This window comes from Labeo rohita, chromosome 6, assembly GCF_022985175.1.
Source record: "Labeo rohita strain BAU-BD-2019 chromosome 6, IGBB_LRoh.1.0, whole genome shotgun sequence".
In the NCBI taxonomy this organism is placed as follows: Eukaryota; Metazoa; Chordata; class Actinopteri; order Cypriniformes; family Cyprinidae; genus Labeo; species Labeo rohita.
In genome coordinates this window covers 1,382,202-1,397,259 of record NC_066874.1, presented here as the reverse complement: position 1 = coordinate 1,397,259, position 15,058 = coordinate 1,382,202, and the positions used below count along the sequence as shown (strand labels likewise).

The window sequence follows — 15,058 nt, the reverse complement described above, 5'->3', positions numbered from 1 at the left end:
AATTCCAGAACTATTCACATATTGAGTATATATGAAAGAATCCACTGTTTTATGATGATTTTTCCAAATTATAGCAATATGACAACAAATACAATTTCATTTAGCGGAGCGCCGCCTGTCGTCTATATGTGTATCGCACATACCGAAACTGATTCGGTCCTTCCTCTACATTACTTTCTAATGTTAAACCGACTTCCGGTTAATGTCCCTTCTAGCGAATCATTTCTACGTCTCCGAGTGACGTGAGCTGTGACGTGTGCGCAAAGCGGAAGAGAAAGCGGCAGTGCAGCGGTGTGAATAATGGGGAAGAATCGAACATGACAGAGTTATTAATTATCAGATTTTAATGAAATGATCAGATGATCGGATTTCATCGCTGTCAGGATGCCGCTGTTGACTCAGAATAAGCGAATAGAGCGCGTCAGCTCAACCGCGGAACTCTTCAGCAAATACCCGCATCTGAAGGTACAAAATAATACACAAAAACAATGATATCAGAGCCAATTTAATATTATACAGCAGCATGTATTCACAGATTCTAATGTATATAGATGCTTTTTCTTTTTATGTTTAAACACTTGTGATGTATAAGCTAAAAAACGCCTTGGAAATCCTTTAGAAATGTATTCACTAAAATGCATATACTGTCTTTATATTTAAATATTATTTAAACACAAAATAAACACTATATAATTGTTTTTATTTATTTAACTTATTTACACAGTGATATTTCTTCTAATACTTTTCTCATATTTATGCATGCGTTTTTAGGAGCTCTTCTTAATAAGATCATATACAAACCACAAGTTCATTTGTACATTTATTTTTTGAATTGCACACTGCAGAATTATAGAAATGTGAAATTATAATTTAAAAAAAGTAAAAATCGATAAAAAGCACTTTAATTCCTACATAACTGCATCTTGATGTAAAAAAAAAAAAAAAAATCCATCTTCATTGCCGACTGTGCACATATTGTGTACAGTACATATGTGACCCTGGACCACAAAACCAGTCATAAGTGTCAATTTTAAGCTTTAATAAGCTTTCCATCGATGTATAGTTTGTTAGGATAGAACAATATTTAGCCGAGATACAACTATTTCAGTATATGGAATCTGAGGGTGCAAAAAAAATCAAAATATTGAGAAAATCGCCTTTAAAGTTGTCCAAATTAAGTTATTTGCAATGCATATTACTAATCAAAAATTAAGTTTTGATATATTTACAGTAGGAAATTTACAAAATATCTTCATGGAACATGATCTTTACTTAATTTCCTAATGATTTTTGGCATAAAAGAAAAATCTACAATTTTGACCCATACAATGTATTTTTGGCTATTGCTACAAATATACCCCAGCGACTTAACACTGGTTTTGTGGTCCAGGGTCACATATAGTAACTAGAAGTCATGTCTCTTAGGAAAGTGCGAAGCAGTTTGTGTCCAGAAGTCCAGAGCCTGTGGACCCTAAACAGCTCCTGTACATCCAGCAGCGGGAGTTTGCGGCGACCACACCAGCGGACAGTAAGTGTTTGCTCTTGATCTGTTGACCAATGTGTTAAACACACGCTGATGTTTCTCTTTTCTCAGATTCGGTCTCCGTTCTGGGATCCGATGACGCCACAACATGCCATTTAGTCGTGCTTCGACACACAGGTAACATGAGCCTTCGTCAAGTGAATATCTGTGTTGGTTTTCTGTGTGTCTGATCCTGTATTTCTCTTCTGCAGGCAGTGGAGTGACGTGTCTTGCACACTGTGATGGTTCGAGCACGTGGACTGAAGTTCCTCTGATAGTCAATGCTGTCACTTCTAGAAGCAACCCAGCAAAAGAGGGCAGGTACTGTAGATTCAGTCACAAAAAGTGGCTGAACTGGAATGTCAAATAGAAAGGACTTCATGTATGATTTATAAATGTGTTTGTGTCTTCAGACTGGAGCTGCATCTGGTTGGTGGTTTTGATGATGACAGGAAAACCTCACACTCACTCAGCCTTAGTATTCTGGGTATGTTGAGTACAAATGTGTGATGAAGATGAAACATTCACTGTGTGAACAGAAATCAGAAGTGATTCTAAATGTTTTGCATTACAGCTGCCTTTCAAAAACAGAAGGAAGAAATTCACCTGGAGACGTGCTGCATCACAGGTCAGAGAAATGATTGTATTCAATGTCATAATGTGGATTTCAGTTCACAGTTCACCTTGAAGTGACAGTTCACCTTTAAAATGTAAATTCAGTCATCACTTAATTACCCATACAAACCTGTTAGAGATTGTGCTGAGTTCAAAGATGTGGGATTGGGAAGAGATCTGCATTGAATAACGGCCTAAATGTACACTTTGCACAACACTTTGCAAACTGAAAAACACATTTAAAAAGCATTACATATTCAAATCTTAGATGTTTAGTAAGATTCTTCTATTATCTATTGAAACCCATAATAATATTTAACGTATCGGTAAGCTTAATATATATAAAACCTTAAAACAACAATATGAGTATTAACTGCACAGTTACTAGAAATGGGTATCTTGGATATTATTATACAATTTGCATACATACACAAACATTTTTCAAGACTTTCGACCAGTTTTGTAGAATGGCCCATATATATATATATTTCATTCCTGTATTCGTGTCTATTCCTCACACAAAGCTGTTGTTTGACTTCATAGAAATTGGAAACAGTGCATGATATTTTTAATAATTGCAAATAAAATTCTGTCTCTTTAGACATGAATGACATCATCAAAGATGGGATTCATCGGCCCGTGGTGTATGGGATAGGTACTGTTTAACATCTCCATCCTCACTGAATATCGCCTTCTCATTGTGATAGAGATTTCAGAATAAATGTGATGTGTTGTCCGAGTTGTGAATTTGCAGTATGAATTGAATATAATGCAGAGCATGCCACAATGATTAAATAAAAACTGTGAATAGACCATTTTTGATGTCCTCACCAATTTCACACAGCAAGGTGTTTGGTGCATGTTTCATTCCCAAATGCACATAAGTGACTCAAACTCAGTCAGATGCAGAGATGAAGTTTGTAAGGAGCAGCATTTTATTTTTATTTTTATTTTTGCGCTATTTCTGAGCTGATTTGACACTTAAAAAACATTGGATCATGAGCAGCTCGAGTGTAAATGAACACAATGCCACTCTTCAGTTTGAAAATACATTTAGTTTATATTTTATATTTATTAAATCGCAACCTTTGTGATTTTGATAATTGTACTTTCAGTTTAATATGGATTCATCATGCATGTGACACTGACAGAGTGTTCCCATCTGAGTTCAGGTGTGGACGTTAAAACGGGTCACGTATTTCCAGCCGCGTTCACGTGTCGAGGACCAACGGAGGAGCTCCGATCCGCACGCACCTTCTCTGGTGGACAGGTACATGGATGAAGCCACCTTGCAGTATATAGCACTCATTAAAAATATCTGAATGCTGCGATTAACCAATCAGAATTGGTGGACTGAACTAACTGTTGTATAATGTTATTGACAGATGGTTGAAGTGTATGATTCTAGCAGAGAGCTTGTGAAAATCGGCCCATGCAGATGGACACCAAACAATGGCATGGCCTTCTGGCTGTCCCAAGATGATGAAACCATCCTACAGGTCTGAAAACCCATCACTGCTCATGTTTGATCATGTTTGTAAAGTGTTTCATCAGAACTGCAGGATGAAATGGCTCTTCTCATTTATTTCTCGTCTGGTTTGTCCATCAGTATTTGTCCACGTCTCCATATGCAGAACCTGCTCACTTTGTCCATCACATCAAATCCACCATTCAGTTTCTGCTGGATCATCCGACCGCAGACGGGCTGTTTCCAGCTGGTCAGCCGCATCTGTACCGCCGTGCTGAGGACGGCCGCTGGAAGAGAGTCTAAACGCTGACCTTACAGTGAGACCCACTGTAACCCAACTGAAGGCCTTTGACGTCTCTGTTTAAAGTAGAAGCTCCTCTACTCTGATCTGAACTGAAACACACAGATTGAGCTCAGATTGACTCTTGACTGTGACTTCTACATATAGAGTGAAATATCTGATGATGGTTTTATTTACGTGTGTCACTGACTGAACCTGCCAATCCTTACATAGAAACAAGATCTGTGGAATATTTGATTTCTGATTTCATTTTTATTTCATATTTGTTATGTATGTCAGTGCAAATGTGTACATGGATCATAAGATGTATTTAAGTTAAACTATCAGGATATGAAGTTTTTCTCCCTAACATCTAGGTGCATCTTGTACATTAATTTTGGAAACTGTAAATACAGTATGTTGTGATCCTTTGAGGAGGAATAGGAGAGTTAAAATGCTGTTGCCAGTGGAAACATGCTGTTTTGTTTATTTAAACCTTTGTATGATAATAACAATAAATGGAATCTTAATTAAAGCCCACAGACTGAATCACCAAAATGGCAATGGCTTGAGAGCACAGGCAACATCTTCATTTGTTGTTTCTATAAACTTTTGACTGAATTTTCATTTTAAACAACACAAAAAAAAATTAATAAAACATTGAGTTTAGTAAAGGTTTCCATATTCTCATAGTGTCACGCTCCATCCTAAAAACTGACAAAAGCCAGTTTGTCAATTACATCATTCTCCAGAAAGTGACATCATTTTGGAGGGAAAACATCAGTGAGTTTTAGCTCTTTTGTGTCTTTTTTTCTTCTTTATTTGGTAATATCTATTGGAATAAACCATAGAAAATATAAAACAAATGTATCAATAACAAATTTTAAAAAGTGTCTTATGACATGGGATTTGTTTGGAATGTGTTTTGGAAAGATTTAGGTTGAACATTTCATATACAGCAGCCTATCTGTGAATTTTGTGGACTGGATAAAGAAACACACATTATAAAAAGTGGGCTATTTGCAAACCAGTTTTCTTAGATTTTGTAATTGTACATGAACCTTTGAAGCAAACTTAAAAAAAAATGCTGAAAACGTTTAAAAAGGACTGAAATTTCAGTATGTGTTTGTTCAAATGAAAGAAATCAACTAACAAAGATGGTTAAAACAGGACAATGATTATTAACAGAAATGTACACATATTTTTAAGAGTTGCAGTGGTTAAGTTCAAATGATAGGAATAACCCACATCACATTACATATGTGATCAAATGTGAGCAGTGATGGGTTTTCAGACCTATAGGATGTTTTTGTCATCGTTTGGTGTCCATCTGCACGGGCCAATTTTCACAAACTCTCTGCTAGAATCACACACTTACAGATGCATGTATGTGGATGTAGTAACAGCATGACTAAATTACAAAATAATTAGAAACATTATTTAAAAAGTTCAGATTGTCACACCACAAAACACTGCAACAACTGCCTATATACAGCAAACAACCAGTTAAATTAGGTTAAATGCTACATTAAACATAGATAAACTCACCAGTTTCCAGTGTCCACATGGGCACCAACAGCAGACAGCACTTTGTGGCCCACAAAAATGAACTATATATTATACATGGTGATTTTGAGTCTCAAGCAATTTGCCATAAAATATAAAGCATGTTGAACTTGAATGTAGTACATTATCAAATCATAATTAGTGTATATTTAATTAAATGCATTAACAAATGGTGCATCACTTGCTTATAAATACCAGGGCTGTGCTTGTCTTATCAGTAGCCTTAAGTGTGAAAATGTTTTAGGTGCAAACTTCGGCAGTGGAAAATGCATTGTTTATGACATTGTTTTATGACATCTATGTGTTTATGACTTGCCATTAACCTTACTGGCCCATGCTAGTTTAGACTTACTGTATAACCTCTAAAATCCTAAATAAAAAATATTTTAGTTTAAATACATTTTATTTACATGGCACATGCTTGTACAGTCATTTAAAGCCCTGTGACATATGCAAAACATTAGCATGCGGATGTGTTCAAAAACAACATATCACCTGTCAAGTGTAAGATCAATCACAGACAATTAAATAAAAGGAAAAGCATTATTAGTGAAGCTTGTTTATAAAAACACTGTTTATATAAACTCCTCTTTTCCTCCTTCACACAATAGATCAGGCAAATCAATGAACACAACAGACAACTAAATATTCCAATCATCAGTTTTTTTAGCTTCTTCAGATGAACATCTTTAAAAAATATAAAGCTGTTAAAATGTGGTGACCCTACAATTATGCCAGAATTAAAAAGGCGTACTAGTTTAGGATGAATGCTTATATTTAGTTATGCAAAAACATAATTATTAAGTATTTATCCTACTGTTCTAACATTACAGGAAGCAGTGTTTCATTAGTAAATGTCTTTTATCTCTATTCTGCACTTTTTGCACTTGTATGTCTGAGCTAGTTTTTTTCTCGTCAAAGTTGCTTATGATGCACTTTGTACAGGCTGCTTTGAATAAGCATGTGAATAAATCCGAGTATAAATATACATGATGAAACTTGCAAGTAAAACACCTACAATGACACCAAACACTATTCCAGAGCAAGACCCTGAAACTCCATTTTCAGCTCCAGCAACTGCACCAATAAGTGCTCCGATTGCACCCATCAATATCACTACAAACTGCTTGATTTGCAAGGTGAATTTGGGCGTGTCTTCTAAAGGACTATGGTTGGCAGACTCTAGAGTTTCTTTCTTCTTCTCTGAATCTCCTTTGTCTTTATTCACTGTAAAATAAAAACAATAAAATAGATCAGTGCTTAAGTAGCCTGAATGTGAGAACAGCCTGTGACTGTTGTGAAATGATACTCACAGTTTGGAGGATTTTCCTCTAAACTTCCCCGTCTGTGCCTGAGTTCAGTCGCACCAGACGCTTCTTGTGTGTTCTGTTGAATCACTTCACAGTAAACTTGTGGTAAGAAGAAATCGCCACAATTTTCCTCCACCAGGTCGTCTATCTTTTTATAGAGTTCACTGATCTGAGAGGGAGATTCACCAATGCTTTTCTGAAGTACATAGAATCGTCTTCCACACTTTTCCAGGATCTTCTCTGCACTGTGAATGTGTTCTTGGATTGCTGGTTCCTCCACCCCATCATCACAAGCGAACAGCACGATGGTGTGTTTCCAGACACGCTCTGACAGTAACTCCATGTGCGTCTCTGCTGCATTGATTTCCTCTACAGAAGGTTCTTCAGAGAGAGTTTTCACTGGTATGACCAGAAGCAGAGCGTGAGGTCCTGGAGGACAAAGCAACACGCTTCTGACAGTTTCTTCTTTTATCCTGTCTGGTGTAAGTTTGTCCCATCCTGGTGCTTCCACAACACTGATCTTCCTTCCTGCTTGTTCACTCTGATGTAAAGTACAGAGACCAACTTTCTCTGGTGTCAGATTCTCACAGTTTAGAACCGATTTGACCACTTCATCCTTGTCCTCTCCAGCGTTTCCTAGGATCACAATTCTGAGCTCTGACTGTACAGGGGAACCTCCTTTAAAGAGCAAATGGGAATCAAAATTAATATTATTGCATGACAAAAATAATTAAGTTAAAAACCAAACACAGATAAATTGACTCACCCTGAGGAGGTTTAGTAGCCATGGTCACAGTATGTGCAGCTGTTACACAACAGGTTCTTCATGGAAACTGGTAACATAAAAACACACAGTTGGTTCTGCTGCGCTACAGGTTTCACTTACAACCTGATTATATTGCAGTTTTACAACCATTAAGCAATGGCTGATCACAGAAGACATAACACTACTGGAAATATAGAAATATGGAATATATAAAAGGTAACAGCTGCTCAGATAAAAGTAACATTGCAAAGTAGTAAAGGTACAGTATAGCTTACTATTTTTTAAAGCTCTGAGTTCACCCAAAATACATTGCCCCTATTACACATAAATTCACAATGTAAAGGAGTTACTATGTTAATATTTGTCTGGTTTTCTCATTTAAGCTCCGAATGAGATGTTGAAAAGCTTATGCAACAGCAGAATATACTTAAAAAGCTTTTTGTAGATGTAAGAACAGAAAACATATCAAACATAAAGCAAATTTTTATATTGTAATAATCTACGCATTAGGTTGCTTTTCTGTTTAACTAATTGACATGAAATACATAAACATATCCTACACAAAACAATGAACAATGAACTCTAAAGGCAAAAGTGCAACTGAAATAAAAAATAAATAAATAAATAAAATAATATTATAGGACAAAAACTATATACTTTGCTTACGTACATATTAACATGAACATCTTATTCATCAGCTACAGCTGTAACATTATTTTACATTTACATTTATACATTTGACAGTGACTTGCTATACTGATTGAACTACCACAAAACTACCTCAAATCTTTAACACAGTATCTGTATGTATAAATATCTATAACCCTAGCAGCAATCAGACAAATGAGGAATATTGATGTGCTTTAATGTCATTAAAAAAAACAGCAGTCTCTCAGATCAGCATAAAAAACATCTCCAAAAACATATCCAAAAAATGCTAATATTCAGTGTTTACAGTACAGTTTTTTAGTCATGTTGAGCTTTTTAGTCTGAATCTTAATGTATTGTTAGGTTGTTTGTAAACCTGTGCATCTATGCAGTTACTAAATGTTTTCTGTTTCTTTAAAGATCAAGAAGGGTAGGAAAACTGCTAGAATATGCTTCCCAAAAGTAATCCAGCACGCACTCCTGGAAGTCCATATATTCTGTTATATACAGTCAAAGCTAAACTTACTCAGACACATTCAACATTTCTTACATTATCACATTTATAATCAGACAAAATGACATAATGTCACAATGTTTATAATGTACATTTATCAGACATAATGTCAGATTTTATAGAAAGGTATGCAAAGAATTAGGTTGAATAGCTGTCAGCTGTTAAATTTAAGTACACAATTAGATAATACTAATTTAGGTCAACCAACCACCAAGCAATGCTTAATTTTGTTCAGTCTGTGGTGTAAAAAGGTCACATTAGCAATTAAAGAAAAAACACTTAAGCAAAACATGGTAAGGTGAAACTGTCTGAATAATTTTTGGTCCCAAATTTGTATTAATTTTACTGGTAGTCCACTGTATGAAGAATCTTTGGGTATAACATGTCACAGTTTACTTTATTTTGCTATCCTCACTTACATAAATGAACATTAAAATTATATCTGGTGTCTGAATAATTGGTTTGACTGTATATTCTGTCCATATACTGTTAAATAAAATTCACAATGAACAGCATTAAGTATATATATATAAAAAAATTACCTTGTCTGTGCAGTTTTCATTGCATATGTGGATAGACCCCAATCACATGATATTTAGCCCCTGGAATAGAAGCCTCCCGCAACGCGATTGGTCTAGTTGTGAGTAGTAATTTGGGCGAGTTTTGTTGTGAAAAGCTGCAGCTCTGATAACACACAATCTGGTAATGATGATAACGCTACCATGAACTTGCATCATTTGGAACGTCGACTTAGCAATGTTCAGGTTCATTCTCCTAAAAGTATTTGGAGTATCTTTAATGAACATCATCATGATGTTTTGAACTGTGGGACATTCACAAAGTCAGGCTTCACTTTGGTCACTGTGAAAACTAAAACAATATAGTTTATCAGCCGCATGACTTCTAAACACTAACAGCTCAGCTGTTTTAGTTTCGTTTTAAGCTGATTCTGCTCTCACAGACTCAAACCACGACAACACTGAAAATACTGTGGAACTGACACTTGAGGGCTAAATGTGACAATCGTATCAACTAGGTAGGGTGATACAATAGGCTATTACATTTTGATCTATGTTTGATATGTTTTCTGTGCTTACATGTACAAAATAAAAAATACTATACGTATAAAAAATAGTATATATTGTAATATTGTAAATTTATATGTAGTAGCTACAATGTATATTGGATGAACCCAGCGCTAAAAAACCAACAAGATAAACTTTACTTTTACTACTTTGCTATGAGCAGTTCTTATGACGTTCACTTTGCCCACATATTTTTCCACATCCTTCCAGTGGTTTTGGGCAACCAAAATTGTAATAATGTATTCTGTAGTGCTACATATGAAAAAGTTTATTACTATTTATATTATTCAATTTGTATGTTTTTGCTGGTAATTAAAGCAGCCAGACTGAATGACCAAAACTACAATGGCTTGAGAGCACATTTGCTGTTTCCTTTTTTAACTTCATTTGTTGTTTACATGACATATTTGGACTGAATTTTCATTTTGAATGACACTAGGAAAAAAAAAAACTTTGATTAGAGTAAAGGTTTTCATATCCTCAGTGTCACGTTGGTTAGTTCTAAAATCTGACAAAAGCCAGTTTCTCAATGGCATCATTCTCCAGGAAGTGACATCATTTTAGAAGGGAAACAGCTGAACATTTTACATACAGTAGCCTACCTGTGCACTGGAAAAAGAAACAATTTTGCATTTGCTCCGTCTACGTACTCAAGTTTATTTTGTAAGGTTTTAGAAACCTTTATTGTAATGATAGACTGAATATATGTTTAGGTCATATATGGTAATATAGCGAGTAGCTCATACCTGACGTCATGCACATGTACGGCGGTTCAGAGGAGAATCGCAGCATAGAGTGAGTGTACGTTGAACCATTGCGCAGTTGTTAATAAACAGACTGAAGCGGAAAACACCTGTATCGCCTCATCTATATGCCATCCTAACATTGCATTTATTAACAGAAAATAGGGGTGTATAATAGAACATCTCTCTGTGTTCACCAAGACCTCACGCTATGCTTTTGGCCATTCAGGTGAAGAGAAATGAAGAACCTTCTGCAGGTGACATTAGCAGAAATGTCCACGGCATATGCATGCAGGTCTTTGTAAACATATCTTACATTTTTAAAGGAGACCATTGTCTTTTTTCACCATTACTCACTGTTTAAGCCCACGTTATCTGAGTGAAGGTGTTTAATGAAAACAGCTCTTTGAGTGCTCTTATATCTAATATATTTAGATAGGCTTACAAATTACATATTGAGAGAGAGAGAGAACTACAGCACCTGTCCAAAAATTGTAGAGGCATGTTGCCTTTACCATGCATGAGGGGCACAGTAAAAAAAAAAAAAGAAAAACTTGTCTAACTTGGCAAAACAGTTTGGAGTGGACAGAACATCTTTTCATGAGAGAGTGAAGGCTCAAGAGTTGATGCTCATCAAAGACAGGAGACCTTCCTCAGTTCAGCAGTAGAGGGCGAGATTTCAGGGTGTCTACAGGACTGTAAGCAAGAAGCTAGATTATATTATATAGGATAAGTGTAAAATGAAAGAAAAATGTGAGATTGTGAGGTGATTTAAAAGTGACTTAGACAAATGTGTCTTTTTGCACGTCCTGATTTTGCTGAGTTAAATGTGTTACTGAGTCAGCATATTTTGTTGACCCTGGAACAACATTTTAATCCAAAAATTTAATCTTGACCACATCCTTACATTTAAACCTAACCTTACCCATGAGTAATCCCTAAAATCAGAGGAAATAGATGAATGACACTGATGTACAAGCACCAAACACTGATTGTAAGCCTAAACTTCACAAAAACTATAAAATGTTTTTTAAAATCTGACTGGTTATTCACAGTGTTGTTCCAGGGTCAACAAAGATGTTGATCCAGGAGCATGTTGTACTTGGTAAAATTAGGTTCTGCGTGTCTTTATACAATCTTGCTTTGCATGTTTTTCATGTTAAATATTATTGCTAAAGGTAATGAGCACTAGCAAACATTAGTAAAATGATTTTTTAAACCTCCCTGTCAATGAATAAATGTATTGATTTGTAACTTCTTTAAAATCAATACATTTTATAATTTGTGAATAAATCATGATGTGAGCTTATTTGGAACACATGCAGGCTTAAATGGTGCCAAAGTACCGATTAACCCAGTGCCAGACTTTTGACTTTATGAATAAAATATATCTTAATTTTATATTCAGGAATGTACATCAAGTATTTAATACATTTTCAAATGAGAGATAGAATGATTTTTTCTTATAAACCATGTTAATTTCTATGAGAAACACCTAAACTTAGATTTTGGTGGGCTTAATGAGTACACTTATCCTAAATCTATGTGCAACATTAGTTTTTTTTTCTTCTGTCTTTATGTATTTGTAACTGTATAGATGAGATTTATATTTGGGTATATAATTTAATTAAAGTATTTTGTCCACATCAGTGGCAATGTTTGCAGACAGAATGGCTACAGTAAACACTTCTGACAGTGCGCACACCTCCTGCAAGATCACACCACCGTCTTATGACCAGCTTCTGTTAAATATTAATCTACATGTATTGTTCAGTTCATCAACACCCTAAATGAAAGTACACTTTTATAAGGAAATGGAAGTACAGACAAACAACGTAATGCGAGGTGGGTTGAAACAATATCAAATTTTGCTTTATGTTTGATATGTTTTCTGTGTTTACATGTATAAAAAGCTTTTTTTAAGTATATTCTGCTGTTGCATAAGATATTCAGCATAAGCTCACTATGAGTTTAAACAAAAAAAGCACTAAACATCTTTAAGTGGTTGTGTTTGTCAGATGGCTTGAAACAAACTGTTTATATATTAAATGCTGTTATTTTAACATAGGGATTTATGTCAGAATCAATTGGAAATGTAGGCCATGTGTGATAGGATTCAGACTTCCAAAAGAAAAATGTCCTTAACATTGTATTTGTAATAACTGCAGTGTATCTGGGGTGAAACCAGAGATTTAAACAAAAAAAAAAAAAAACGTGCCTTCACTGTTTTCCAGTGTTACATTGCTCACCTTCTCCACATATCCCCAAAATTAGTGTTACATCGTCTGTGATCAGGCATTGCTTAATGGTTTTAAAACAACAGTATAAAGTGGTTGTTAGCACTAAGTGAAACCTGTAACACAGCGAAAACAGTGTTTTCTTCTTATCAGTTTCCATGAAGAGCCTGTCGTGAAGCAGCTGCACAAACTGTGATCATGGCCACTAAATCTCCTCAGGGTGAGTCAATTTATCTGTATGTAGTTTCTAACAATTATATATTTTGATTAATAAAAAAACATCCTGCAGTAATATTCATTTTGATTTTGTATGTTCTTTAAAGGAGGTTCCCCTGTACAGTCAGAGCTCAGAATTGTGATCTTAGGAAACGCTGGAGAGGACAGTAATAAAGCGATCAAATCAGTCCTAAACTGTGAGAATCTGACAGGAGAGGAAGATGGTCTGTGTACTTTATATAAGAGCGAACAAGCAGGAAGGAAGATCAGTGTTGTGGAAGCACCAGGATGGGACAAACTCTCAATACCAGACAGAATAAAAGGAGAAATTGTCAGAAGTGTCTCACTTTGTCATCCAGGACCTCACGCTTTGCTTCTGGTCATACCAGTAAAAACTCTCTCTGAAGAAACTTCTGTAGAGGAAATTAAAGCAGCAGAGACACACATGGAGTTACTGTCAGAGCGTGTCTGGAAACACACCATTGTGCTGTTTGTTTGTGATGATGGAGAGAAGGAACCAGCAAACAAAAAACACATTCACAGTGCTGAGAAGATCCTGGAAAAGTGTGGAAGACGATCCCATGTTCTTCAGAAAAGCACTTGTGAGTCTCCCACTCAGATCCAAGAACTTTTAAAGAAGATCGATGACCTGGTGAAGGAGAACTGTGGTGATTATTTCTTACCACAAGCTTACTATGAACTGATTCAACAGAAGGCACAAGAAGCATCTGGTGTGACTGAACTCAGGCAGAGACGTGGAAGTGCGGACAATCCTCCAAACTGTGAGTATCATTTCCCAAGACCTACAGCTGATCTCAGTTACACACTGATCTAAAAGTGTTCATTTCTTCTACAGTGAATAAAGACAAAGGAGATTCAGAGGAGAAGAAAGAAACTGTAGAAGCTGCCAAACATCCAAAAGATGCATCAAAAATCACCATGGACTTCAGACAGTTTGTACTGATATTGATGGGTGCAGTCGGAGCACTTCTTGGATCAGTTGCTGGAGCTGAAAGTGGAGTTAGGGGGTCTTTTATTGGAATAGTCATTGGCATCTTTGTAGGAGTTTTGGTCGCAAGTGTCATCATGTACATTTATACTAACATTTATTCAAAGCAGCCTACACAAAGTACATCATAAGGAACTGAATCATAAAAAGCTGCAAAGTTGATCAGATGCAAGTTAGCTCATACATACAGTACAAGTGAAGAGTTCAGATGCAAAAGCCCCTTAGTACGTCTGACGTTTTTCTTTAAAATAAGCATTTCTTTCTGGCTGCTATGTATAGGTTTCTGTTTAAGTACTGGTACTTCTGAATGGTTTGAAGCTGGGATTTAGCACATATGATGTGAAAGTACTTGATGAACATATATGTGTGGAGAGCATTCACTCAGTATCTTTATCTCATTTTTGACAGTGCAGAATATTTTATTTTTTCCTTTTTAAAATTATTTTTAAGTATACAACACATTTACTAATGAAACGCTGCTTTCTGTAATGTTGGAAAACTAGGGTGAATACTTAATAATTGTGTTCTTGTATAACTAAATATCAGCATTCATGCTAAATTAGTTTGCCTTTTTAATTCTGGCACAGGTTTAGGGTCATACCACATTTCGGCAGCTTTATAAACCTTATATTTTTAAAGATGTACATTTGAAGAAACTAAAAAGCAGATGTTTGAAATGTATTGTTTGTGCTCATGGATTTGCCTGAAGGAGGAGGAAAAGAAGACTCCAGAACAACTGGAAACAGTGTTTTTATAAACCAGCTTCACTCATTATGCGTTCTCTTTGTTTCATTTTTGTATTTTTAAATTGTCTGTTAATGATCTTATACCTGACAGGTGATTTATTGGTTTTGAACACATCATAAATATTTTATTTTATTTATTCATATTTATTTTTTGTCATGGGGGTTAACATGAATGTACAAGCATGTACTATATAAATAAAATTGATTTAGACTAAAATATTTTTTCCTTATTTAGGATATTAGAGGTTGTACAGTGAGATCAAACTAGCATGGGTCAGTAAACAGAGTTTTGGAAAACATTCAGTGACATTCAGTGGCATTTTGCTGAATTTT

At 35.4% G+C, this 15,058-nt stretch overlaps 3 protein-coding genes across 6 annotated transcripts; 2 read left to right on the top strand and 1 right to left on the bottom strand.

The window, feature by feature from the left end:
- Nucleotides 1-243: 243 nt before the first annotated feature.
- ntan1 (N-terminal asparagine amidase) lies at nucleotides 244-4,563 on the top strand. Its single transcript, XM_051113448.1, has 10 exons — nucleotides 244-465; nucleotides 1,426-1,528; nucleotides 1,595-1,660; nucleotides 1,735-1,843; nucleotides 1,936-2,009; nucleotides 2,097-2,150; nucleotides 2,739-2,792; nucleotides 3,310-3,407; nucleotides 3,523-3,636; nucleotides 3,747-4,563. The coding sequence occupies exons 1-10, from the start codon at nucleotides 385-387 to the stop codon at nucleotides 3,906-3,908; spliced, it is 915 nt and encodes a 304-aa protein (XP_050969405.1). The 5' UTR covers nucleotides 244-384; the 3' UTR covers nucleotides 3,909-4,563.
- A 1,431-nt stretch (nucleotides 4,564-5,994) lies between these two features.
- On the bottom strand, nucleotides 5,995-9,334 carry LOC127167415 (GTPase IMAP family member 4). 2 transcript variants are annotated; one of them, XM_051113443.1, is made up of 4 exons: nucleotides 9,232-9,334; nucleotides 7,528-7,594; nucleotides 6,765-7,439; nucleotides 5,995-6,678 (listed from the first exon to the last, which is right to left on the bottom strand). In XM_051113443.1, the coding sequence occupies exons 2-4, from the start codon at nucleotides 7,547-7,549 to the stop codon at nucleotides 6,377-6,379; spliced, it is 999 nt and encodes a 332-aa protein (XP_050969400.1). In that variant the 5' UTR covers nucleotides 7,550-7,594; nucleotides 9,232-9,334; the 3' UTR covers nucleotides 5,995-6,376. The 2 variants fall into 2 exon arrangements, with proteins under 2 accessions (XP_050969400.1, XP_050969401.1); XM_051113444.1 differs by having other exon boundaries at nucleotides 6,765-7,418.
- Nucleotides 9,335-9,545: 211 nt separating this feature from the next.
- zgc:158417 (uncharacterized protein LOC780838 homolog) lies at nucleotides 9,546-15,058 on the top strand. 3 transcript variants are annotated; one of them, XM_051113447.1, is made up of 6 exons: nucleotides 9,546-9,725; nucleotides 10,747-10,812; nucleotides 12,168-12,362; nucleotides 12,891-12,974; nucleotides 13,078-13,752; nucleotides 13,827-15,058. In XM_051113447.1, exons 4-6 carry the CDS (start codon nucleotides 12,953-12,955, stop codon nucleotides 14,108-14,110), a joined length of 981 nt encoding a protein of 326 aa, XP_050969404.1. In that variant the 5' UTR covers nucleotides 9,546-9,725; nucleotides 10,747-10,812; nucleotides 12,168-12,362; nucleotides 12,891-12,952; the 3' UTR covers nucleotides 14,111-15,058. The 3 variants fall into 3 exon arrangements, with proteins under 3 accessions (XP_050969404.1, XP_050969402.1, XP_050969403.1); XM_051113445.1 differs by having other exon boundaries at nucleotides 9,547-9,725; nucleotides 12,908-12,974; nucleotides 13,827-15,057; XM_051113446.1 differs by lacking the exons at nucleotides 9,546-9,725; nucleotides 10,747-10,812 and having other exon boundaries at nucleotides 12,149-12,362; nucleotides 12,908-12,974; nucleotides 13,827-15,057.